Source organism: Pongo pygmaeus, chromosome 4 (genome assembly GCF_028885625.2).
Source record: "Pongo pygmaeus isolate AG05252 chromosome 4, NHGRI_mPonPyg2-v2.0_pri, whole genome shotgun sequence".
Taxonomy (NCBI): Eukaryota; Metazoa; Chordata; class Mammalia; order Primates; family Hominidae; genus Pongo; species Pongo pygmaeus.
In genome coordinates this window covers 99,505,061-99,532,937 of record NC_072377.2, presented here as the reverse complement: position 1 = coordinate 99,532,937, position 27,877 = coordinate 99,505,061, and the positions used below count along the sequence as shown (strand labels likewise).

Sequence of the window (27,877 nt, the reverse complement as noted above, 5' to 3'; positions counted from 1 at the left end):
AGTCCTGGCTACTTTGGAGGCTAAGGTGGAAGGATTGCTTGAGTCTGGGAGATTGAAGGCTGCAGTGGGCTATGATTGCACCACTGCACTCTAGCTTGGGTGACAGAGTGAGACCTTGTCTCCAAAAAAATTTTTTTGGCGGTAAAAATTCTACCTAATGAAAGTTTAATATACATGATTGTAAATAATACATACATAATTGTAAACAATATATATGTATATGCACACAAATGCGTATGACCAGTGTAGAAGGGGGATAATAGTTCTAACACAGGTCTAGATGGTCTGCTTTCCACATGAGCTCCTTCTACCTAGTTTGTGTTGAGTCGTCTCTTTTTTGCTTCATGGCCCCTCATTACCAAGTTCTTAGTTTAATTCAGTGGTTTATAGTATGTTTTAATAGCCAGTAATATTAATCCCACCTTGATATTATTTTCCCATAATTTTATTACTTCAAATATTATTTTTTCCATAAAAACTATAAGACCATTTCATTCAATTTAAAAAAATCAAACAAAAATATATCTTTTCTGGAATAAAATCAGGATTGCACAAAATTTATACATTAATTTTGGGGAAGTGATATTTTGAGATTAGATCTTCCCATCCAAGAACATGCTGTCATTGCATATTCATATTTTGTTTATATACTTCAATAGAAGTTTATAGTTTTTAGAATCTAGGTTTGTATACCTCTCATTAAAATTTAAAGTATTTTCCAGCCTGACCAACATGGTGAGACCCTCATCTCTGGAAAAAAACTTAAAAATTAGCCAGGCATGGTGTTGCACACCTGTGGTCCCAACTACTCAGGGGGCTGGGGCAGGAAGATCACTTGAGCCCAGGAGGTTGAGACTGCAGTGAGCGAGCTGTGTTTGCACCACTGCACTCCAAACCTGGGTGACAAAGTAAGATCCTGTACCAAAAAGAAAGAAATAAGTAAACAAATAAATAAATATGTATAGGATAACATGAATGTAATATTTTCTCTAATTTCTGTTTTTACCTAGTGATTCCTATTACAGATACATGTTGAGTCAACATATCACTCTTGTTGCTCAGGCTGGAGTGCAGTGGTGTGATCTCGACTCACTGCAACCTCTGTCTCAAATGATTCTCTTGCCTCAGGCTCCCAAGTAGCTGGGATTACAGGCATCCGCCACCACACCCAGCTAATTGTTTGTATTTTTAGTAGAGATGGGCTTTCACAATGTTGGCCAGGCTGGTCTTGAAGTATTGACCTCAGGTGATCCACCTGCCTCAGCCTCCCAAAATGCTGGGATTATAGGCATGAACCACTGTGCCTGGCCGTTGATTTTTGTATATGCAGCCATTTAACAAATTCCATTCATTCTAGTAGTTTTTACGAGGATATCTTGGGTCTAATAAATTGAAAAACCACAAACAGTAGAAAGAATACAAAATCCATTAAAAAACAAAAACCAAAACAAGATAAGGCTCCTAGTCGATATGGATGCTTCTTTTCTGAGGATGGTAGTTTGAATAACAAGGTTCCAGACTAGTGGTTCCCAGATTTTGCTGCATATTAGAATCACCTGGGAAGCTTTTTATTTTTTTTTTTTTGAGCCTTTTTTTTCTGTCACCCAGGCTGGAGTGCAGTGGCGTGATCTCAGCTCACTGCAACTTCTGCCTCCTAGTTCAAGGGATTCTCCTGCCTCAGTCTCCCGAGTAGCTGGGATTACAGGTACGCGCCACCACGCCCGGCTAATTTTTGTATTTTTAGTAGAGACGGGGTTTCCCCATGTTGGCCAGGCTAGTCTTGAACTCCTGACCTCAGGTGATCTGCCTGCCTCAGCCTCCCAAAGTTCTGGGATTACAGGCTGGGAAGCTTTAAAACTCCTGCAGCCTGGGGTAGGAGCCAGGCAATGATAGTTTTTAAACATCCTCAGGTGATTCCAATTTGCAGCAAAGTTGCGAACTATTCTAGGCCAGCATTGAGCAAACTATGGCCCACAAGGCAAATCCTGCATTTTTGTAAACAAAGTTATATTGGAACATAGCCACGCTCATTTGTTTACATATTGTCTTGCTGCTTTCACACTTCAGCGGTAGAAATGAGTAGTTGTGAAAGAGACCGTATGGCTCACAAAGCCTAAAATATTTAGTATCTAGCCTTTTTTTAATAGAAAAAGATAGATCACAATGAGGTGTAATCTCACTCCAGTTAGAATGGTTATTATCAAAAGGACAAAGAATAACAAATGCTAGCAAGGATGAGGAGAAAGGGGAACTCTTTACACTGTTGATGGGAACGTAAATTAGTTCAGCCATTATGGAAAACAGTAAAATGGTTCCTTAAAAAACTAAAAATAGAAGCATCATGATCCAGCAATGCCACTATTAGGTAAATATCCAAAGGAAAGGAAATCAGTACATCAAAGGGATACATGCACCCCATGTTTACTGCAGCAGTATTCACAATAGCCAAGGTATGGAATCAACTTGTGTCCATCAACAGATGAATGGATAAAGCAAATGTGGTATATATACACAATGGAATACTATTTAGCTGTAAAAAGAATGAAATTCTATCATTTGCAGCGACATGGATGAAATTGAAGAACATTATGTTAAGTGAAATGAGTCAGGCACAGGAAGATAAGTACTGCATATTCTTACAAGTAGAGGCGAAAAAAAGCATTGATCTCATGGAGGTAGAGAGTAGAGCAGTGGTTACTAGAGGTGGGGATGGGTAAGGGGAGAGAGGAACAGCTAAAGATTCATTAACGAATACAAAAGTACAGTAGGATAGGAGGAATACATTCTAGTGTTCTATAGTACTATGGAGTGACTGTAATTAACAATAATTTATTATATATTTTCAAATAGAAGAACAGATTTTGAGTGTACACAAAGAAATGATCAATGTTTGAGGTAATTGATATGCTGATTACCCTGATTTGATCATTATACCTTGTATACATGTATGGAGGTATACTCTAGTCCATAAATAGGTATAATTATTTTATTTATTTATTTATTTATTTATTTATTTATTTTGAGATGGAGTTTTGCTCTTGTGCCCAGGCTGGGGTGCAATGGCGCAATCTCGGCTCACGGCAACCTCCGCCTCCCGGGTTCAAATGATTCTCCTGGCTCAGCCGCCTGAGTAGCTGGGACTATAGGCATGCGCCACCACACCTGGCTAATTTTGTATTTTTAGTAGAGACAGGGTTTCTGCATGTCTCTACTAAGACATGGAGAGGTTTGGTCAGGCTGGTCTCGAACTACTGACCTCAGGTGATCCGCCAGCCTTGGCCTCTCAAAGTGCTGGGATTACAGGCGTGAGCCACCGCACCTGGCCAATAGGTAGAATTATTATGTGTTGATTTTAAAAAGATAAAACAAAGGGGGATAGTGTCTATTTGTTAGTTCTTTTGTGTAAGATTTTGCTACAATTTACTGTTTCTAGAAGGCTTTGCTTTATTAAGAAAACTACTCCCTTGGCTGGGCTTGGTGGCTCATGCCTGTAATCTCAGCACTTTGGGAAGCCGAGGTTGGCAGATTGCCTGAGGTCAGGGGTTCAAGACCAGCCTGGCTAACATGGTGAAACGTCATCTCTAGTAAAAATACAAAAATTAGCCGGATGTGGTGGCACACGCCTATAGTCTCAGCTATTTGGGAGGCTGAGGCAGGAGAATCGCTTGAACCCAGGAGGCGGAGGTTGCAGCGAGCTGAGATGGCGCCACTGCACTCCAGCCCGGGTGACATAGCAAGACTCTATCTCAAAAAAAAAAAAAAAAAAAGCCTACTCCCTTTTACTCCCCACCCTGCTACAGCCCAAATTTGTTGGTTTTCTAAACTAATGTGATATTTGAAAAGCTGTAATTCCCAGTAAATTATTTCAAGTATTTACTAACCTTCTACTATGTGTTAGGCATTTGAGATACTTTACGGAGAAAAGGGACAAAATGCCATGCCTGTTTGGAGCTTTTATTCTAGTAGCATCAGGAAGGGTAAAAGACAGCTCAAACACATTAATTATGTAAAACACACACTAAATTAAATGGTAATAATTTCTATGGAGAAAAATAAAGCAGGAAAGTCTTTGTGAGATGGTGACATTTGAGCCATGACCTCAAGGAAATAACAGTGAGCCATGAAAATATCTGAAGGAAGAACTGCATTCTAGGCAGAAAAAATTGACAAGTGCAAAGAGGTCTTGGTGGTGCATGCCTAGTGTGTCTGTCTCGAAAGCAACAGGGATGCATGTGGCTGGAGCACAGTAAATCAGGTAGGAGTATAGGAGGAGAAGCGGTCTTAGAGAGAACATGCTACCAGATTATTTGGGGCCCATAGGCTATTGTAATGACTCTGGCTTTTACAGAAAAAGATGGGAAACCAGTGGGAGCTTTGAGTATCTAGGGGTGTGGTCTGTATTTTGACAGGCTCACTCTGGCTGCTGTTGAGAACAGACTGAAGAAAGCCAAGGACAGACTCATGGAGACCTCTTAAGAGTCAACAGCAAAATTCCAAGCACAGATCATGGTGGATTAGAACAAGAAGTTAGTAGTAGAGGTAGTAAAAATGGAAGCCCAAAGGTTATTCTCATTCCAGCTTCTAATTAGTGTCAGTTCCTCTCAGATTCTGGCATTAGATAATTGTCTTGATTTTGTAAGTTTTTCTTAATTTTCGGTTTTCATGATTGTTAGATACCATTCTGAATTAGATATTGTCCTGAATATTCAACTGTACCTAATTATGATCCTATACTTAATATGCTTAAAACATGGCAGATGCTTGGTAAATTCTTACAATGAATGTGTATCTTAAAGGGTTTGGGTGGAATGAAGTAGATTTATCTTCACAAGCCTATTTTCAGGACCACATTTCTATTATTATTGCTTTTCTCTCTATTATTAGCATATATACGCATACTTTAGCTACTTGTGTTCTTTAGGCTTATTTAGGAGATGGATGGTGGATTTGTACAGTTTAATTTTAACCTTAATACTCAGTCTTTCTTTTTAAGGGTTTCACTTCAGAATGTGTGTGTTTGTGTATGCATGTGTATATATTCAAAAGTAAAATTATTTCTCAGAAATTCATAATTACAAAGGTAAGCTCATATGAATTCACTGAAGAACGATAAACAAATAAATAAAGGAGATGAACTTACTCATGAAGAAAACTTCAAAGACAGTTTGAAGAAGTATTAAGTTGGGTAAAATTATTTGCAGGTAAGATTTTTACTTGGAAAATAATATATCACTTGAAAAACTATTACTATGAAGTGATTCAGCATAAAATAAATATGTGGAAATGGAGTGCACATATAAACAAGAAGATCTTCTCTTAGAGGATATAATGGAAGGAAGATTCACTTAAAATCACAATAACTGATAAAACAACTGGAAATAAAACCACCTCTGGCTACACATTAGAATCATGGCTGGAGGGATTGACCAGCAAGACAACAATAATAGCACAGCAGGCCCAGGCTGTCTTAGAAGCTCTAATCAACTGGTGTAGGTTAGGGCCTAGGGGGGTATTTTTTAAAGTCCCTGCTTTTCAAAAATTTTTCCAGAGAAATTGATCTATATGAAGAAAACTTAAGACTACTACTGAGGGATATAAAAGAAGACTTGAATAAAGGGAAAAACATACTAATTATTTAGAATAACTATCATAAAGAATTAAATTCTCTCTAAAGTAGGCTATACATTTAATGATTTCATTTAAAAGGCCAACAGGACTTTTCATTTTTGTTACTACACAAACTTATTCTAAATTTGTATGGAAAAATCAAGAGCTGCTAGGAAGGACAATTCTGGAAAAAGAAAACTATTGCAAAGGGACTAGTCCTACTGGATACTGTCTACCAGACTAATAAAATAGACTGGTCTGGCTGGGTGTGGTGGCTCATACCTGTAATCCCAGCACTTTGCGAGGCTGAGGCAGTCAGGTTGCTTGAGTGCAGGACTTTAAGACCAGTCTGGGCAACACAGCGAAACCCTGTCTCTATAAAAATTTAAAAAATTAGCTGAGTTTTGTGGCGTGTGCCTGCAGTCCCAGCTACTAGGGAGGCTGAGGTGGGAGGGTCACCTGAACCTATGAGATTGAGGTTGCAGTGAGCAGTGATTGTGCCACTGCACTCCAACCTGAGTGACAAGGCAAGACCCTGTCTCAAAAAAAACAAAAACAAAACAGAAACAAAAAAAATAGAATGGTCCAGTGCAAAATAAAGTGTTCAGAAATGGCATAAGTATAAATGGGACTTTGGTATAGATAAAAATGGCATCGCAAATCAAGGGGGGAAAAGATAATGTGTTCAACCAAAGGTATTATATGATGAAGTGACATTTTTACGAATGGGAGAAGAGACAGTTTACTCAATGAAAGATCAATGGGTAGGCATATTTAAAAAAACAACTAAAGTTAGATTTCCAATATGTTTAATACATTCCAGCTGGGTCAAAGATCCAAAGGTGAAAAATAAAATTCTAAAAGAAGACAAGTGGAGGCTGGGCGCAGTGGCTCATGCCTGTAATCCCAGCACTTTGGGAGGCCGAGGTGGGTGGATCACCCGGTCAGGAGATCAAGACCATCCTGGCTAACACGGTGAAACCCTGTCTCTACTAAAAGTACAAGCCGGGTGTGGTGGCGGGTGCCTGTAATCCAGCTACTTGGGCGGCTGAGGCAGGGGAATCACTTGAAACGGGGATCGCGCCATTGCACTCCAGCCTGGGTGACAAAGCGAGACTCTGTCTCAAAAAAAAAAAAAAAAAAAAAAAATGACAAGTGGAGAAGGCCATTCTAAACATGATACAAAATCCCACAAGCCACAAAAGCAAAGATCTGTAAATTTTGTATTAATATTTTTAATTGACAAATCATAATTGTATATACTTATGGGGTACAAAGATTCATAAATTTGCTTACATGAAAATAAAAATTTCTACATATCAAAAAATACCAGAACAAAGTCAAAAGACAAATGACAATGACAAACTGGAAAGAAGATATTTGCAGGATCTCTTACAAAAAGCTAATATCTAAAGCACACCTGTAATACAAAACAAAGACCAACAACCAACAGAAAAATAGGCAAAGAATAGAAATAGGAAAGGCCATGGTAAGCAGATTCCAGTGGCTGTTAAATACATGAAAATATGCTCTACCTTACTCATAAAAATAAAAATAAAAATAGAACATTTTTATCTGTTAGGTTGGCAAAGGATAAGAAGACATGCATTGATGGTGAGATTATCAGTTAGTATACCTTCTTTAGAGGTAATTTGTAGAATCTAGTGTAATTTTTCTAAATATAGTCTTGACTCAGTAATTTCACCTCTAGATATCTACTGTTAAGTGAAAAAAAAAAAAAAGGAAAAAGAAGCAACATGCAGAACAATGTGTGCAGTATGTTACCGTTTGTGTAGGGGGAAAGGAATATACACATTTGTTTATAAATTTGTGGCCAATCTCTAAAAACCCATAAGCAGGTGGTTTCGATACCTGCTTCTTGGAGGGGGAACTGGATGGCAGGGAAGAGGGAAAGGACAGAGACTTCATGATCACTGTTAACCCTTTTGTACCATTTGAAGCTTTTGCTCTGTATATATATTACCTATTAAAAGAAAACAGTAACAAAATCAGGTACATCCAGGATATACATCCCGTTAAATACTCCAAATACTCCCATCAAATACAATCCAAACAGTCCCATCAGATACAAGTAACTCATCATGCACCATCAAATGCTCACACACAACTATTTTATGATACGTATTATTACAACATTTTATATTCTCTATTATTTAAAGCAACATAACTGTTAGAGTATTTGCTTCAATCCTTTTGATACTTCCACTAAATTGTTAGAAATTGTACAAAGGTCTAAATAATAACCATTTTTGAAAATATGTGATTTTATAATCATTGGCATTTTATCTTAAAATACACTACATTCTTACAAAGTAATGAAAAGTTGGTAATTATTATTATTATTATTATTTTTTAAGACAGAGTCTCACTCTGTCACCAGGCTGGAGTACAGTGGCACGATCTCAGCTCACTGCAACTGCTGCCTCCCGGGTTCAAGCCATCCTCCTGCCTCAGCCTTGTGAGTAGCTGAGACTACAGGTGCGCACCACCATGCCCAGCTAATTTTTGTATTTTTAGTAGAGATGGGGTTTCACCATGTTGGCCAGGATGGTCTCGATCTCTTGACCTTGTGATCTGCCTTCCTCAGCCTCCCAAAGTCCTGGGATTATAGATGTGAGCCACTGCGCCTGACCAAAACTTGGTAATTATTAGAACTTTCATTTAAAATACATAATTATGATCTTGTAATATATTTATATGTATCTCTAGAACATTATTTTTAAACCTTTTGTTCAAACTGCTCTTGGATTCATATGGGTTTTAAGCCACTGATCAATTGCATTTTCATACTTCTTTGGTTCCTTCTGCCAGTCTTGATGCCACCTAAGATTTGCTATAACGTTTGAATAATTCTGTCCTATACTTTGTTTCCACTTGATAAACTGCTCTTTATTATATTGGTGGACAGAAGCAGAAACTTTAGGGTAGTTTATAATGGAACGAAGCTTCTGATCCAAAGAGTAAGTAATTTCTGGAAATTTTACAGCAACATTTGTTAATTCATCTGGATCCGAGGAAAGATCTGAAAGAAAAAAATTAAATATCTGTCAAAATAGTGACCTGCTAAAAATTATTTTAGAATGTCATTATGACAGGTAATGTATTAGATTTTTTTTTTAGATTTTCAGTTCCTGTTAGTGTAATAAAATGAAGGACAGTATAAATGGTAAAATAACATACCAGGAGTTAAACACCCTATGTTGCATGCCCAAATTCCCTCCTTCCTACCATTGTCCAGCTATTCCACTTTTTTTTTTCTTTTCTTAAATGCCAGAAAAAGTCAAACTTTTATCATTAGTAAGCTGGTTTAGATCAAGTTCTTCCTGTTTTTGATGTCCTGCCTACATTGACAGGCAGAAATGAATACAGTAATGCTTATACTGTACCATTTCAACAGCCTCAAACTTTCTACAAATTCTGTATATAGATAAGTCACGTTCCTGCAACTTTACTTAGTCCTAGTTTTCTTTACATATTAGTATCTTATGCTTGGAGTTTTGAAAGTTACATTCGGCAGTACTGTCCATTTGAACAAACAGCCATGGAAATACAAACTTCTCAATCACTGCCAGCAAGAAAATAATGATAAATATTTCAGATCCATAAAGATACTTTTTAGATATAGTGTGGGAAGACAGGGATATAACTAGTATACCAATCTAATTGGAAAAACAGCAAGTCAGAGATCTTATGACAATTAACTTCAGATAGTAAATGAACACTGTATGTTGAGGGAAAAACCTCCATAGGCCTACTTAAGTACACTAGCCAAGAGGCCCCTGAAGAGATATGTGACTTTGCTAGGTAATTTCAGATGGCATATTTTTAGGAAAGGGAAATCAATAAGCCCTAAGAAGTGCAGAAAAGGGTGATTCCCCACTTCTGACATTTTGACTGTCACGTCAGTTTTTTGGTAGAACATGGTATAAAAAACAAAATTTCAACAAATTTAAAGATCAAATTGGCTTTTATTTAATGATTCCTGAATTGGGCAGCAACCCCTTTAAAGATTTAGAAAAGGCATTCTGATGAGCTGAGCAGAGAAGGTGGGCTTTATAGGCAGAAAAAGGCTGATGAAAAAGTCCCAGAAACATGGAACAAAAAGCAGATTCGTCATTATAGTGTTACTTTCTTTGTCCAGTAAAAACAGAGGAGACTTCCTTATGCTGGTTCAGGTAAAATGAGCCCCTTCGGATTGGTTATTGTGATCCTTTTTTTTTCTAAAGTTCAGTTTGATTATGGGGCACCTACTGCCAGTGACCCCATTCTGGTTTGATTTGGTCTGTTGAGCCTGGCGTAGGAACTCAGTTCAAAACAATGGCCTCCCATGAATTTCATTTGACAATGGCTAATGAACAAGCAAGAGATGCCCATTACTCATCAGGATGAAAATGTAAAGACTTCCTTTTTCAGCCAAGAATCCTCCACTCTTAAAGTGAAGGGGGTTAGCCAGTTTGGCCCCCAAAGTATTATTTTGATAATAATTTTGCTATTTGTAACTGGGAAGGAGCCTTAGGGAGAAATAAATATTACTAATGGCTTTAGCACATATTTTATGTACTAAATGGGGACAAAGGGTAAGTAAAACCCTGAATCTAAAAATGCTGCTTAAAAATTAATTCATAGAGTAGTGAAGCTGGCAGACTTTAGAAGCTGTAAGAAGCATCGATTTTACAGTCACAGCTTCGTTGAAATCTCAGTTCTGCTACTTCTTAGCTGTGAGACCTCACACAGGTATCCAAATTTCTCTCATAGACTCCTCTGTAAAATGAGGATAATGGTACTATCTTGTGGGGTTGTGGTGAACATTAAATAATACATGTAAAATGTCAGGCTTCATAAGATAGGTGTTAATCCTTCAGAACAATGAGGTACAATGAGGTGTTGACTTCAAATTGGGAAAGATAACCATGAGTACTGAAAGATGCCCTGATCAGAGAAAACTGGTTTCAATCATGAGATCCAGATCAAAAGCCTTAGGACACTTTCTCTGAAATTCAGCTGCTGATCTGCAAAGAGGCTGTTCCTCACATGGGCAACATTTTGTAGATCGTCCTAGCATGAGAAGCAGCAGATATTCATTTATTTAACAAGGATTATTGGATATCTTGAGCGATGCTACATAGGGCAGTTCATTACACATAATATTACACTTAAAAATATATTAACAAATTTACCAAAGAGTTGAGGCAATATTGAAGCGCCATCCGAGTAGGCTATATATTTCCAGTGGTTAGTTCGAAGCATGTAGGTGGAGGCATTCACATTACATCCATGGAATTCACTCAGAATCCAGGGTGGATGCAGGTTTTTGACTTTATGTTCATTCTTAAATGTTTCTGATGATAACGGCAATAAAGAGTATCCACTCAGGTTCTGAGGCAGAGGAATTCCAGCAATATCTATGTAACAAAAATAACCAAATATCTTAAAATAGCTCATTCTTTTATTAGCTGAACATTCACAAATAGCATCATTCACATTTTTTTCATACCATTAAATGCCATGGAGACTGGAGATTGTATATGGATTTTGTAAACAGGCTGCCAAAATTCACATGCTTACCCCACTTGCCATGTGGACTTCAGCAAGTCATTTACTTATCTCAACCTCAGTTTTCTCATCTGTAAGAAGGGGATGACCACAGTACTTGTATTTATTAGGTTCATTTTAGGTTTAAATAAGATACTTTATGTAAAATTCTAAGAACTCTGAGGACAATGCCTGGCAGATAGGAGCCTTCAACAAATAGTTAATATCACTAGTCCTTTTTTCTCTAAATGATTAAATAATCATAGTTGTTTCTCAAAGTTTCTTTCATGGGATATTAACAAGTCTTATACAAGAAAGGGGTTTAGTAGTCTTATATGTTTGCAAAACAATGGTTAAACAAAATTAAATACATAAATTTGTTGTAGATGTAAATTTATTGCCAATATATACGATAAACCTTCAGGAGTGGTATACAGTATACTATGTGCCCCAAAATTATGTGATAACAGAGCTTTTTAAATTCTCAAGTAGCATCTTGAGGGACTAGCATCTTGAAAAACATGCTTTCAGGAATTGCCGATTATATTTATAAAGGGAAAAATAATTTTTAACTTACCAAATATAGACATATAGAACAACAGCATGAGAAATGTTCAACTGAAAAATAGCTTATACTTTTAAAAATTGCTTTCAAGGTAATTAGACCTTAAACTTCCCTGTTCCTATAGAAAAATTACCATTAATTATGTCTGGGTAATTAGGGTTGTTCCAAAATGAGTCTGCAGTTGTCTTCCCCAGCCCTTTTCTGGTTTCAATGTTCATATTTTATGTATAAATATTTCCAATGAAAAATAGAATTATATTTGTAATGTTAGAAATTAAACCAAGTTGAATAAGAAAATTAATTTAACTTGACTATCTTTGACAAAAACTGGTTAATTAAAGGATAATAGGGAAGTAGATGAAGACCGCTATAAATCTTCTGAAGGTAGTTGTTTCATATGTAACTTGATAAAAACAAGTTTGTATCTTCCATTTTCCTTGGAGGAAGACTATCACAAGTATTAGTTTTCTGCCAACCAATCAAAATTAGTGGCTTTTTTGTTCAGAGATAAGGAAAGAAAGAAGAGAGGAGTATTTCAGAGGTGACTGGTTAAAAACAAAAAGAGGAGAAAAGAGGTTAAAGAGGATGCGCCCGGGAGAGAAGGCTTGCCAGGGTGAAACTAACTGTGCTCCAAGACACAGAGACTACCTAATGTAAGCAGTGGAAAGAAGGCAGTGAGGGAAGAGGCTGGGTAAGGGTGGTCTGTGTGTCACTCAACAGGAGGCACCACCAGCAAGGCATGTAGAGAGAAGAAGTCTTTAAGGAAGGTTGGGAGGCAGGAACTAACTGGCACATACTCATGACTATCGCAAGTTCTTGTACTCAGCATTTTAATAACCTTTAATACTTAGAAATGCCTTATTTTAGAACCATTCTTAATTTTCCTAAGGAAGCTTGGAAGACTAAGAAACTTATGTTTCTCCTGTGTTTATGAGAAGTCAGTAGTAAACTGGGAAAGAGTCCATCCAAGTGTTCATTTTTAAAATTCATTCAGCAAACCAGGTGCTGTTCTAGCTGTAGGGAAACAACACTGGACAAGGCAGAAAAGCTCTCCCAGAGCTAACATTCTAATGTGGGCAGACAGAAACAGCTGTGTCAGATGGTGGTAAGTGCAATGAAGAAGAAAGCAGGGTAAGGGAGATAGAGAGTGATGGCAGGCATGTGGGTATGTGCTGTTTTATACACGGTGGTCAGGGAAGGCCCCTCTGAGAAGGTCACATTTAGACAGTGTCCCGAGGAGGAGCTAGAGTGAGCCCTACAGTTATCTGGGGAAAGGGCATTCCCCCAGGGGAATAGCAAGTGTACAGTCCCCAAGGCAGGAACCTACTTGGTTTATTCCCCAAACACCAAGCAGACCTGTTTGGCTGGAGTAGAGTAAGTGAGGGATAAAATTATAAGAGATGAGTTGGGGAAGAGAAGAGATCATGTTGGACTCTCAAAGCCTAATTAAAGACACTGAATTTTTACTCTAGGTGAAATGGTAAATCAGTAGAGGGTTTTGAACAGAGGTGTGACAGTCTGACACTAACAACGGAATGGTGAATTGACTAAAAGTGGGTAAGGGCAGAAGGACAGAGAGAGTTAGGAAGCTATTGCAGGAATCCAGGCAAGAGATAAGGGGAACTTAGGATTCCAGTCTATTATTGATAGAATAAAATACCTTTGTAAATTGATAAAACCCATGCGAAATATCCATAATATTTAATAAATACTTCAAGTATTTATTGGTTTTTCTGTGCCTCAGAAAATTGGGTTTTCATTTTTCATATATTTATCAATAATTTCCTTAAAAGCACTTTAGCTTAGACTGCTTTTCAAAAAGCTGTTTTATTTTTATTTAAAATCATTTTTCATATTTATTTCTCCTGGCAAACCTGTCATTCTAACTCCATTTTAAATAAGCTTCATCTTTCATGGGAGTATAAGCACAGACTAGAAGTAACCGCAGGGTTCTTAAGCAAGAGTGACTTAAATGTAAAACAGTAAACAAATGGTAAAAATGCAGGCCTGGATCTGTCTGATGATCTCCTGAAGAGAGATGATATTATATTTCTTCCTGGCCATATCAGTACATAATGGATTTGAGTGGTATGGCAACGATGCAAACGAATATACACATTTTTTAGAGCATATCTAAGAAGAATGAAACATATTAATGATAACCATAACTAACATTTAATTGTTTACCATGTTCCAGGCATTGTTCTGAGCTATGAAATAGCCACTATTACCCCCATTTTTTTTTTTTTTTTTTTTGAGGCAGAGTATCACTCTGTCACCCAGGCTGGAGTATAGTGGCGCAATCTTGGCTCACTGCAACCTCTGCCTCCCAGGTTCAAGTGATTCTCCTGCCTCAGCCTCCTGAGTATCTGGGATTACAGGCGCACGTCACCACGCCCAGCTGATTTTCGTATTTTTAGTAGAAACAGGGTTTCACCATGTTGGCCAGGCTGGTCTTGAACTCTTGACCTCAAGTGATCTGCCCGCCCTGGTCTCCCAAAGTGCTGCGATTACAGGCGTGAGCCACCATGCCTGGCCTATCCCCATTTTCATTGATGAGAAAATTGAAGACCAGACATGTTGAGTAACCTGCCCAAGGTTACGCAGTTGGTAACGAGTAAAGAGGGGTTTGAACTTAGGCAGTCTGACCTCACAATCTCTGTACTTTTAATATTACACCATAAGTCTTGCCTTACTGTGGTTAGCCAACTTCATAATATTCCTCAGCCAATAAAAACACAAGAATCTATGCAAAACACCTGCCAACCCCCAGGCTTCCACTAAGGTCCTGTAACAAGAAGGGTTTTGAAATTTAAATCACTAGCAATGAAATATTCTTTTAACTACAACTGCATTTTTATATAATTACATTCTCAAAATTAAAAAAATCTAGACTTATCTTTTAAGTGGAGAAAGGCAGGTGTTTTACAGAAAGACTATTACGGAAAACAATTCACATGAAAATAAGCTTAAAAATAAAAATCAAAACAATTTTAACTACAAAACGAGACACCTTTAGTTCTTACTGAGCTAAAGGATACTGATACTAGGTATTAGAGAAGAAAATATTTTGGGAAGTAATTTTTAAATAATCTCAGAAATAATAACAACTTTAATATTAATATTATAAAGAATTCCTATTCATAAATGTCATTTTCCTGCTGGTATTAGGAAATGATAATGTAATAGTATCCTATCACACTAGTGATAGAATTAGTTTATTTGATCCAAAAGCACAAATAAGCTAAGCATATTCTTCCTACTTTATCATAAAATATTTTATTTAAAAAAAACCACTCTTTTAAAATACCTTTTAAAAAATGACTTGTAAATTCAAACTTTTAAATAAAGTATTGTTGCATCTTAAATTTCAATAGCCTCTTGATAGTAAGATAGGTTTATTAAAACAGGAATTCCAATTGGTTTTTCCTATTCAATATCTTTCTATTGAAGGTAGAATAATCATCTTTTATACATTTCTAAGATCCATAGAATGGAAGTGAGGAGAAAATATCGCTTGAGGTTTTGGCTTGAGATATATATATATATATTTTTTGATACCGGAAATGTTTATTTCTGTTTAACAGACACTTCAGGATTTTAATTTCATTTTTAGTTTCCAGAAGACTCAAATACTTTAAAATTCAAATACACTATAAGCAAAGTTTATCCTTGAAAAATCAATTTCAAAACAAATTTTTCTCTTTGTATCATTTTTCTTTATAAGCTCTAAACAGGATTCATACAAAATAATACAGGTACAGCTAAGCTAATAAAGAAAGGACTTTGAGAGCTCTAGAAATACATACTGGCTTATATCTATTTTAAGCTCCTAATTGGTTAGAACAAAATAAGAAGTCCTTTGTAGATGCTTTATCAAAATATGTATAAGTTTGTTTATTAAGCAGAGGTGAAGTAGAACATACTGTCTCACAGGTCTAATTTTAGAATTAATCACTAATAAAGTAGCTTTAAACTGTTCCAGCACTGAGGAATCTTATCTTAAAAGGTTGAATGATCCATCAGATTAAACGTAGACCATCAGAATGATCTTTGTTTTGTTGGCTCCTAAGGCTGTTAAATAAAGAACAGCCTCAGTTTCTGCCTGTTAATGCTGGTGTAATTGTTAATAGTACTCTAAAAACTTGCTAATTTGGACGGTAAATTAGATGGACACAGTATCTAAAAAGGAAACAAAACAAAACAAAAACATCAATTTGTACAGTTTTAAAGCCTTCATTTTCTTTTTAATACATGGGGGCAATTTTCACACATTTCACTTTTTAAAATTAATTGACTTTTTTATTTCAACGTTTTAGATTCAGTGGGTACGTCTGCAGGTTTGTTCCCTGGGTGTATTACTTGATGTTGAGGTTTGGGATAGGAATGATTACATCACCCAGGTACTGGGCATAGTGCCCAACAGTTTTTCAACCTCTGGCCCTCTGGCCCCCTCCCTCCCTCCCTCCCTCCCTCTGTCTCCCTTCTAGTAGTCCCCAGTGTTTCTTGTTGGCATTTTTATGTCCATGAGTAACCAATGTTTAGTTATCACTTATAAGTGAGAACATCCGGTATTTGGTTTTCTGTTATTGTGTTAATTTGCTTAGGATAATGGCCTCCAGCTCCATTCATGTTGCTGCAAAGGCCATTATTTCATTTTTGATGGCTTTGTAGTATTCCATGGTATATATGTGCCACATTTTCTTTATTCAGTTCACCACTGATGGGCACCTAGGTTGATTCCATGCCTTTAGTATTGTGAATAGTGCTGCAAGTACATGTCTTTTTGGTAGAATGATTTATGTATTTTTTGGTATATACCCAGTAATGGGATTGCTGGGTCTAATGGTAGCTCTGTTTTAAGTTCTTTGAGAAATCTCCAAACTGCTTCCCACAGTGGCTGAACTAATTTACACTCCCACCAACACTGTATAAGTGTTCCGCTTTCTCTGCAGCCTCACCAACATCTGTTGCTTTTTGACTTTTTAATAATTGCCATTTTGACTGTTGTGAGATGATATCTCATTGTGGTTTTGATTTGCATTAGAATTGACTATTTTTAATCCAATCCATTACTACTAGATATTCATATTGTTTCTAATTCTTAATATGGTAATAAATATCCAGGGAGATAAATATTCATGTATATCTAAGGGTTATTTCCTAAAATTAGGATTTCTAGGTCAAAACATATGCACATTTCTAAGAAATTTTAAATGTAATGCCACATTTGCCTACAAAACATTTGTATCGGTTTACATTCCCAGTAGCAGTATATGAGAAGGACTATTTCTTTTTTTTTTTTTGAGAGGGAGCCTCGCTCTGTTGCCCAGGCTGGAGTGCAGTGGCACGACCTTGGCTCACTGCAAGCTCTGCCCCCTGGGTTCACGCCATTCTCTTGCCTCAGCCTCCCGAGTAGCTGGGACTACAGGCGCCCGCTACCACGCCGGCTAATTTTTTGCATTTTTAGTAGAGACGGGGTTTCACCATGTTAGCCAGGATGGTCTCGATCTCCTGACCTCGTGATCCGCCCGCCTCCACCTCCCAAAGTGTTGGGATTACAGGCGTGAGCCACTGCGCCCAGCAAGGACTATTTCTAATATAAGATTTTCTAATTCTTCTTAACCTTTGTAAACTTTATATGTGAAAGAAAAATATTTTTCTGTTTTAATATTTTTATGACCACTGACTTTGATTCTTTAAAAATATATTGGCCATTTGTGTATATTTTTTGTTGTGAATTGCTTATTTCTTTTGATCCATCTGTTAATAAGGTATTCCTCTTTTTCTTACAGATTTATAAGAGCTCTATGAATACTAAACCTTTATCATTTATAAAAAGATTGATTTAAGTAAATAATTGTGTTACAATGTTGTCTCCTGGCTCCAGCATAAGGCTCTTGTTGCATTGTTCTCTTTCTACCATTATCACTGGTTAACATCTGGTTAATAGAATGTTTCAGTGTTTATATAAAGAACCATCCATAGGTATTCTCCTCCACTCACTCTTCCCCAACTAAAAAAATCGTTTAAATGTAGCTTTCCCTCTTCTAATAATAAAAATAATATTTAATGTGAAACACATTATAAACTGTGCTAAGCCATGAAGATGTTAATTTTTCAGTTTAGAATTGGAGAGATTTATTTTTGACTTTATTTCCTTTACTCTTATTGAGGAGGTCTAATCAACACATGATCTAAATGCTGTTAATAAAACATATTCTGCAGGGAAATGTGACTTAGAAGGAGTCTATTACCAAGAATCTTATGAAAAATAAAAATCTATATAAAACTATAGTTTTAGAAAATTATAATAATTGACAAATTGCAGGAAAAAACCTACAGTTGCAGGGAATTTACATCATTTACAAAAGAGTTGGGACGGAATTTAGAGGGGTTTCTGAGACAGTATTTTCTTAGCTAGAGAAATTCTTATTAGCAAGTAACATAAATTAGGCAGTGATAGGTAGATGCATGAGAATTTCCCCATTCTAACAAATTTTATTTAGTATTTTCTTATATGACCTGTTAAATACATTATGAAATCTGCTAGTCTGCAGATGACCTTTAACTTTTATGATGTATAAAATGCAAGAAGTAATAATGGTATCTTCTCAAGATTGTAGAGTACAAAATTTGCATTGTGGGCAAATATAAAATAATGTTTAAAGAAAAATGATTTAAACCATGCATTTTAATTAACTAACATATATGATGACAGAATGTCTAAGAATTGAATAGGGCTCACTGTAGACAACTCCCTAAAGATATTTAACTATTTAGCTGCTAGAGTCAAATAGATAAAATGGCAACTAGCACTATGAAATATACTGAGGGAAAAACGGAGAAAGAATCACCCCAGCTTTCCATAATCTTTTACAATACCTTTTTGCAGTTGTGGTCACTATACCTCAAGAAAACAGAATGAGGCTAAAAAGTCAAGCAAAGATGACCCAAGGAAGATTTTCTTTGGGAATGGGGAGGGTAGGGAGAGTTCTACATGAAGAAAAATTAAGGAAGGAAATTGTAAAGAATATAGGCATATATTCATAAAACTCTAAGTTCATATATATTCATAAAACTCTAAATATGCTAATAACAGAGACCCAAATATACACAATTCTATAAAAACTTCTTTAAAAAAACACAGAAATGAGGAAAAGTAATAGTGATCGGCTAGAAACTAATGGAATGAGAAAGTGGCCAAGATATGGCTGAGTGTGATCATTACTTTGGGATAAAGGGAAACCAGCAAATGATGACTAAGAAACAGAAGAGATTAAAAATTCAAAGAACTGGCCAGGCTTAGTGGCTCATGCCTGTAATCCCAGCACTTTGGGAGGCTGAGGTGGGCAGATCACAAGGTCAGGAGTTTGAGGCCAGCCTGGCCAACATGGTGAAACCCCATCTCTACTAAAAACACAAAAATTAGCTGGGCATGGTGGCAGGCGCCTGTAATCCCAGCTACTCAGGAGGCTGAGGCAGGAGAATCACTTGAAACTGTTAGGCAGAGGTTGCAGTGAGCCGAAATCACGCCACTGCACTCCAGCCTGGGTGAAAGAGCAAAACTCCATCACAAAAAAAAAAAAAAAAAAAAAAAAAGTTCAAGGAACTGGAAAGAAGTATGTGTAATTATATGAGAAGGGATATGAAATAAAAGAGAAAAGGAAAGGACGCTGGTTTAAATTAACTCTAAATAAATTTAGTTAAATTAAGGGAAGAACTTTGTGGCAGAAGGAAGCAGATAAAAAGAACTCTGATTTCTTTGATTTTAAGATGCATCTTTCTTTCACATTTTAACATTTCTGAAATTAGAGAACATATCTTGTGCTATTTTTTTTCTTTCACCAAAATTTATGAATTGAGGGTACTTCTTCCAATTGATGGTACCTTAGAACAGAGAAACTAGTGTTTAAATGCTAATGAATTTAAAGTACTTTGCTAAATTAGATAGAAACTAGAAGTTAGTTCTGTGATTTCCTTTGAATTTGATTATGTCGTTATTCTAGTATCTTCAACAAAAACTGCTAACTACCCTTATCCATATGTTGCTTTTCTAGACATATGGCTATGCTTGTAGACATTAAGAAGCTAGTAAAGCAAATAGTACAGAACTATCTAAAGAGTCTGAGGAGGAATATGTTCATATTAGTTTCAAAGTGGATAGAATAATTCAGAAAGGAAATGCTTACATTTTAAGGAGGTGGTGGTAGACAATCAAATGATGTACAAATCATATCTATAAGGTTATGAACCCGAATATCCTACATGGCTTACTTTACAGTCATATCCTGAATACAAATCTTTTGAGGGAAAATGACTATAGTAAGTGAAGGCCACAGGGACATGAAAAACAATCTCTTCATTCTTCAGAGTACAGATTTGACTCAGAGTTGAATGAGTTGCTCAGGGTTATAAACAAGTCAGCAGGGCCTCTGACTACTAACTGAAAGACTGACTAACTGACCTCTTCAGTTGCATTCTCCAGCATTATTACAAATAAATATTTACAGAACTGCATTACTTACTAAGCATGGTAGGGTAAATATCCACAAGAGAAACCACATTTGACACTTGTAGGCCGGCTTTAATTCCTGGTCCCATCATCAAAAGTGGAACATGCGCACTAGCCTCGTACATGCTCATTTTATAAAACTGTCGATGTTCCATGGCCAGCTCTCCATGGTCTGAGGAGTATATGACAATAGTTTTCTGAAGAAGATCTAATTGATGAAGGGCCAAAATAATTTCACCTACAATAGAAATCACGATAAACCGATTAAAACTTTCAGTTCATGTTTTATTCTATCATATTAAGTTTATAACCACTCTACCCTATAAGAGTTTGTTACTATGCTTCTTAACATCTGAATATTACCTACTGTTCTCAAGTTAAGTCTAAAGTTGACAGTGGTCTGTCTACTGCTTGCTCTTCAGCTGACTAGAGGAAGAAGAAAATATAATACCCATGGGAACTCTTGCTCAAAGCTGCTTATCTGGAGCTCATGCCGGCTTGTTTTCTAGGTTTCTATCAGGGAATAGGGGAAAAAATCTTCCCCTAGTGCCTTGAATGAGAAAAGAAAGATCAGTCGGATATGAGCACTTTACATGTCTCAGATGATAAAAAGATTGGTATCACCTCTGACCCACAGTTTCTGTGCAACAGAAAGTGGTAAGAGCAGTCAGAACTCCTCTTCTCTGCTACTTTTTCTCTCAAATCTCTAAGCAATCACCAGATCATGCTCATAAAGTTGGCTGAGGATTATGGAAATCCCACCTTTGAAGAATGGCTGGAAGCAGGACAGATAGTGCACAAGTTTGATTTAGCATCTTCTTGGATAGGGAATAATGGGACAGTAAAATTCCTCTGACCAGTTCCTGTCTCAGTGTTCTCAAACTTCCTCCTACTGTAATTAAGAGAATCACAAGAAAGCACAGGTCAGAGAGAGGGGTCATCCCTATTTTGGCAGTTCCTGAATCTGGGTAGAAGAGTCTATATTAATTTAAAAACCTACAGATTCTGAGGTGTAATCAGGATTGACACTCACTGCTCTATGGAGTTATTCGCAGAGTTGAGACTCTCTTGATTTTTCAACTAGACAACTGGAATTACTTCCTAATCGGTATTGCCCCTACTCCTCTTTCCTCTGCTTGTACTATCCTGGTGTCTATCTTTCTAAATTACCTAATCACTCCATCGTGTCACATCCCTGCTTGAAACTTTTCCATGGCTGCCCACTGTCGAATTCTTTAGCATAACAAGCAAGGCCCCTGTCCACCCTCCACACTCAGCACCCTCGGCTACCTGCTAGACCTTTACCTTTCAACAATCCTAACCTGCTCAGAACCTCCTAAACACACACCATATTAGTTTACGCTTTCTTGCCTCTGCATATACTCTGCCATCTATGGTGAATGCCCTTTCTCCCAAAGTCTACTTGACAAATTCCTATTCTTCCTTTATGACCCAGCTCAAACATGCATTATCTCTCTGGCAAAGCATCATTCCCTGCTCTTCTAGGTAGAGTAAATCACTTTGTTCTTCAGGATGCCTACAACTTGCCTATTACTGTAGTTACAACAACATATTGTAATTCTTAGCATTTATGCTAATTCAATAAATGTTTACCGAGTGCTTACTATATGCCAAGCACTATAGATATGATGCTAAGCACCTAGGATGCAATGTTGAATAACAATGATTAAAGACTTACATGTAAAACTCAAAACTATAAAAAACCCTAGAAGAAAATCTAGGCAATACCATTCAGGACATAGGCACAGGCAAAGATTTCATGACAAATTCACTGAAAGCAATTGCAACAAAAGCAAAAATTGACAAATGGGGTCTAATTAAATGAAAGTGCTTCTGCATAGCAAAAGAAACTATCATCAGAATGAACAAGCAACCTACAAAATGGGAGAAAATTTTTGCAATCTATCCATCTGACAAAGGTTTAATATCCAGTATCTAAAAGGAACTTAACCAAATGTACAAGAAAAACACAACCAACCCCATTAAAAAGCGGGCAAAGGATATGAATGGACACTTCTCAAAAGACATTTATGCGGCCAACATATTAAAAAAAAGCTCAACATCACTGATCACTAGATAAATGCAAACCAAAACCACAATGAGATACCATCTCATGCCAGTTAGAATGGCAATTATTAAAAAGTCAATAAACTACAGATGTTGGAGAGGTTGTGGAGAAATAGGAACACTTTTATACTGTTGGTGGGAATGCAAATTAGTTCAGCCATTGTGGAAGACAGTGTGGCAATTCCTCAAAAATTTAGAACCAGAAACACCGTTTGACCTAGCAATCCCATTACTGGGTATATACCCAAGGGAATATACATCATTCTGTTACAAAGATACATGCACACGTGTGTTCACTGCAGCACTATTCACAATAGCAAAGACATGGAATCAACACAAATGCCCATCAATGATAGACTGGATAAAGAAAATATGGTACATATACACCATGCAATACTACCCAGCCATAAAAAGGAATGAGATCATGTCCTTTGCAGGGACATGGATGGAGCTAGAAGCCATTATCTTTAGCAAACTAACAGAGGAACAGAAAACCAAACACTGCATATTCTCACTTATAAGTGGGAGCTGAACAATGAGAACACATGAACACAGGGAGGGAACAACACACACTGGGGCCTGTCGGGGAAGGGAAAGCATTAGGAAAAATAGCTAATGCATGCTGGGCTTAATACCTAGGTGATGGGTTGAGAGGTACAGCAAACCACCATGGCACACGTTTACCTATGTAACAAACCTGCACACCCTGCACATGTACCCTGGAACTTAAAATAAAAATAAAAATAAAAATAAAAGAATGTCCCTGCCCTTATGAAGCTTGTGTTCTTCAAGGGAGACAGATGGTAAACAGACAAAAGAATTAGTACTACTATGTAAACAACATGACAAGGTATAAAGTAAGCAGAATGATGGAGCTGGTACACTGAGTTAGAGTGGTTGGGGAAGACATTCCTGAGGAGGTAACAACTGAGCTGAGAGCTAAAGACAGAATAACCCAGCCATGTAGAAAGCAAAGGGAAGGGTGTTCCAGGCAGACGAAACAGAAAACATAAGACGCTGAGGTGGGAAAAGACCTTAGAATGTCTTTAATTTTTTTTATTTGTTTTTGAGACGGATTCTCGCTCTGTCACCAGGCTGGAGTGCGGTGGCATGATCTTGGTTCACTGCAACCTCCGCCTCCCGGGTTCAAGTGATTCTCCTGCCTCAGCCTCCGGAGTAGCCGGGACTACAGGCGCACACTGCCACACCCAGCTAATTTTTGTATTTTTAGTAGAGACGGGGTTTCACCATGTTGGCCAGGATCGTCTTGATCCCTTGACCTTGTGATCCGCTTGCTTCGGCCTCCCAAAGTGCTGGGATTACAGGTGTGAGCCACAAATGTCTTTAATTAATGAGTAATTTCTTAATAGTATTCAACATACTATACTCCCCCAGTGCCCAACATAGTGCCTGACAGCTAGTAGGTACTTAATGTTTGTTAACAAACACAATGAACAGTATTAAATACTATTTGGTGACAAGACCAGTGTAGATTTTAAAATTTACAGGCCAGTCACGGTGGCTCATGCCCGTAATCCCAGCACTTTGGGAGGCCGAGGTGGGTGGATCATGAGGTCAGGAGATTGAGACCAGCCTGACCAACATGGTGAAACCCCTTCTCTACTAAAAATACAAAAATTAGCTGGGCGTGGTGGTGCATGCCTATAATCCCAGCTACTCGGGAGGCTGAGGCAGGAGAATCGCTTGAACCCGGGAGGCAGAGGGTGCAGTGAGCAGAGACCCCGCTACTGCACTCCAGCCTGGAGACAGAGCTAGATTCTATCTCAAAAAAAAAAAATTAAGATACAATATATTCCATAAACTTTGTAACTTGATATAAGCGAGTTGCTACATATTTTTCTTCTCCCAAGAAACTTCAAGAGTAGTATTCCCACACTCCCTACGGCAACATTCTTTCATTTTAATAGATACGGATGAATGAATGGCTATAAACTTTCAAATGCAATTTCTAGTGTGCAAATGGGAGGATATTCTCTAACATCAGAGAATATCAATGAAATACAATTTGACAGATGTGCTCATGATTAAAGAAAATTACTTAAGATCTTATTTGCATTGAGTACTTGGAAAGTTCTTATGAGTCCTTAAATACATTTTTTTTTTTTTTGAGACGTAGTCTTGCTCTGTCACCCAGGCTGGAGTGCAGTGGCATGATCTCCACTCACTGCAACCTCTGCCTCCCAGGTGCAAGTGATTCTCTTCTCAGTCCCCTAAGTAGCTGGGATCACATGTGCGCGCCACCACACCCGGCTAATTTTTGTATTTTAGTAGAGACAGGGTTTAGCCATGTTGGCCAGGCTGGTCTTGAACTCCTGACCTCAGGTGATCCGCCTGCCTCGGCCTCCCAAAGTGCTGGGATTATAGGCATGAGCCATCGTACCTGGCCAATACATTTTTATACTTGCTATATTATAAATAATTTGTCCATATGGCCTTTTTGCTTCTTGCTGTATACTTTTCTATTTTTACCTAATGAATTTTTTTTTTTAACAAAAAACATTCACTTGTCACTTCCAAAGTTTACTCTGTACAGAAGAGGTGCTACCTACGCTTCACTAGTACAATTATGCTTCATTCCTAAGTGCAGCAAAATAAATGACATTACTTTATGAAAATAACTTTTGTTATAAAACAGATTTTTAAACCAGGGTTTTTCCACACATGAACTGGAAACTTCCATAGCTCTATAAGTGAGCAGGCAAAACGTCTTGACAGTCATGTGATGAAGGCAGTTTTAGTTTTGAGCTGGTCCTGAGCTTGAATGAGGGAAGAAAATTCAGTATGATTCTGGACCAGAATATACATGGAGAAACTTTAGTTAAGCCATGCTCTAAAGGGCCTGCGGAGAATGAATTTGTTTCATGGTTATTATAAGTTTGGGGGAGTCACAAGATTCTACAAGTAAATTTTCTCATCTCTAGAAACCTAAGCTGCCTTACAATTACCCATCACATGTGTACCTGTGTTTGGCTGAATATTGATTCCTGTTTAAGGACAGTAAAATGTTTCAAGTAGATGATAGCCTTCCGTGACCCTTTCTTTATGTATGAATAAATCTAAGCATTTATGAATCTGAGAATTTCTGAATCATTAAGATATAAAGAGCTTTTCATTCTATCAATAACGCAAGTTATCAAGTTTTAATAAGTGTCAAGATTCCTATAGTTATAAGCAACTGTTGTAAGAAATATCTGAGGCTGTTCATGCAAGTCACCAAGCAGCATGATTACAGACTGTTGGAAAAATATTATACTTTTTCTTCATGTAATTGCTTATTAATTATACCACCTACCAAGCATGGCATCTGTCTCAGCACACATAGCATAATAAAATGCTCTAATATTCTTCATTTCTTTTTTTGTAAATCTTCCAGTGCAGTTTTTTGTATAAGAAGAGTAATAATCTACAGGGTGCATTTCTGACAAAGGTGACCACTTTGGGATTTTGATGGCATCATGAGACACCTAAAAAGGGGAGAAAAAACTTAGTTATGCTAGCAAAATAGTGCTATTTCTTTCCTCCAATAAGTATGTATGGTGAAATCAACAATGTTTAATTACTTAGAATAGTAGAAAAGAACAGTGTAAATATGTAAATAAAATAGTAAATCAATACATAAATTAGGAACAAATTGTTAATACTGTCATAACAACAAAAGGTATATATCAGTACCTGTATATATATCATGAGATAGTGGTAAATTTTTTAAAATTATACAGGCCAATGAAAAATATGAGCTATACTAGACAGTACATGCTAGTCCAGAAAAGTATCCAAGCACTTTAATATATAGTTGTGTGACCAAAACTTCAGAATCAACAACCTAAGAATACGGACTTCTTTTCTCCAATAATTCACTAGTAAAAATGACAATATCTAGTGAGATAGCCAAGCACTTGTCAAAAACAAATATGACTTTTTAACACATATAAATGCTTACGTACAGTGTTGGTAAAAAAAACAATTAGAACTAGATCTTTAATTCATATATATTTTAGTCATGTAACTTTCAAAAAGTTCAAACATTTACTTAGTATTTGGTTGAAAGTCATTTAACTCATGTCATTTGGCTAGTACTAACTCCAGACAAATTTTTGAAGATGAAACCACTTAGAACTTTTAAAGAAGATATAAAGTATCTAAAACACTGACATTATTTTCTTTAAAATAGGATGGACTAAATAGTGTTTCTGATTAGTTTTTTTAAACTAACTTTTAATTTCCACAGGTTTTTGGGGAACAGGCGTGGTTGCATGAATAAGTTCTTTAGGGTGATTTCTGAGATTTTGGTGCACTCATCACCCAAGCAGTATATACTGTACCCAATTTGTAGTCTTTTATCCCTCACCCCTATCCACCTTCCCCCAACTAGTCCCCAAAGTCCACTGTATTATTTTTATGCCTCTGCGTCCTCATAGCTTAGCTCCCACTTATTAGAGAGAACATATGATATTTGGTTTTCTATTCCTGAGTCACTTCATTTAGAATAACGGTCTCCAATTTCATCCAGGTTGCTGCAAATGATTCATTCCTTTCTTACGGCTGAGTAGTATTTCATGGTATATATACCACAGTTTCGTTATCCACTGGTTAAGTGATGGGCATTTGGGCCGGTTTTATATTTTTGCAATTGTGAATTGTGCTGCTATAAACACGGGAGAGCAAGTATCTTTTTCGTATAATGACTTCTTTTCCTCTGAGTAGATACCATGTAGTGGGATTGCTGGATCAGAAGGTAGTTCTACTTTTAGCTAAGGAATCTCCACACTGTTTTCCATTGTGGTTGTACTAGTTTACATTCCCAGCAGCAGTGTAAAATTGTTCCCTTTTCACCACATCCCCGCCAACATCTATTATTTTTTGATTTTTTTTGATTATGGCCATTCTTGCAGGAGTAAGGTGGTATCACATTATGGTTCTAATTTGCATTTCCCTGATCATTGGTGATGTTGAGCATTTTCTCATATATTTGTTGGCCATTTGTATATCTTCTTTTGAGAACTGTCTATTCATGTCCTCTTTTTTCTTTGAGATGGAGAGTTTTGCTCTTGTCGCCCAGGCTGGGGTGCAATGGCGCAATCTCGGCTCACTGTAACCTCCACCTTCCAGGTTCAAGCGATTCTCCAGCCTTAACCTCCTGAGTAGCTGGGATTACAGGTACACACCACCACACCTGCTAATTTTCATATTTTTGGTAGAGACGGGGTTTCACCATGTTGGTCTGGCTGGTCTCCAACTCCTGACCTCAGGTGATCCACCCGCCTCAGCTTTCCAAAGTGCTGGGATTACAGGCGTGAGCCCTATTCATGTCCTTAGCCCACTTTTTGATGGGATTGTTTTTTTTTTTTTCTTGCTACTCTGTTTGAGTTTCTTGTAGGTTCTGGATATTAGTCTTTTGTCAGATGTATAGATTGCGAAGATTTTCTCACATTCTGTGGGTTGTTCATTATGCTGATTATTTCTTTTGCTGTGCAGACGCTTTTTAGTTGAATTAACCGATTAGTTTTTAAAGTAACTTAAAATTGATT

The 27,877-nt window shown here is 37.1% G+C and overlaps 1 protein-coding gene across 6 annotated transcripts in view; it reads right to left on the bottom strand.

Moving 5' to 3' along the window:
* Positions 1-6,826: 6,826 nt before the first annotated feature.
* ARSK (arylsulfatase family member K) overlaps positions 6,827-27,877 on the bottom strand; it is a 50,470-nt gene continuing 29,419 nt past the window's right edge. For 4 of the 6 annotated variants that reach the window (XM_054489184.2, XM_063665016.1, XM_054489186.2 and 1 more), the window contains 4 exons: positions 25,642-25,813; positions 20,254-20,478; positions 10,806-11,030; positions 6,827-8,650 (listed from right to left, as the gene is read on the bottom strand). In XM_054489184.2, the coding sequence (XP_054345159.1) occupies positions 8,361-8,650; positions 10,806-11,030; positions 20,254-20,478; positions 25,642-25,813 (912 nt within the window). In that variant the 3' untranslated portion in view covers positions 6,827-8,360. The remainder of the gene's footprint in view (positions 8,651-10,805; positions 11,031-20,253; positions 20,479-25,641; positions 25,814-27,877) is intronic. The other 2 variants (XM_063665017.1, XM_054489187.2) reach the window with 2 other exon arrangements.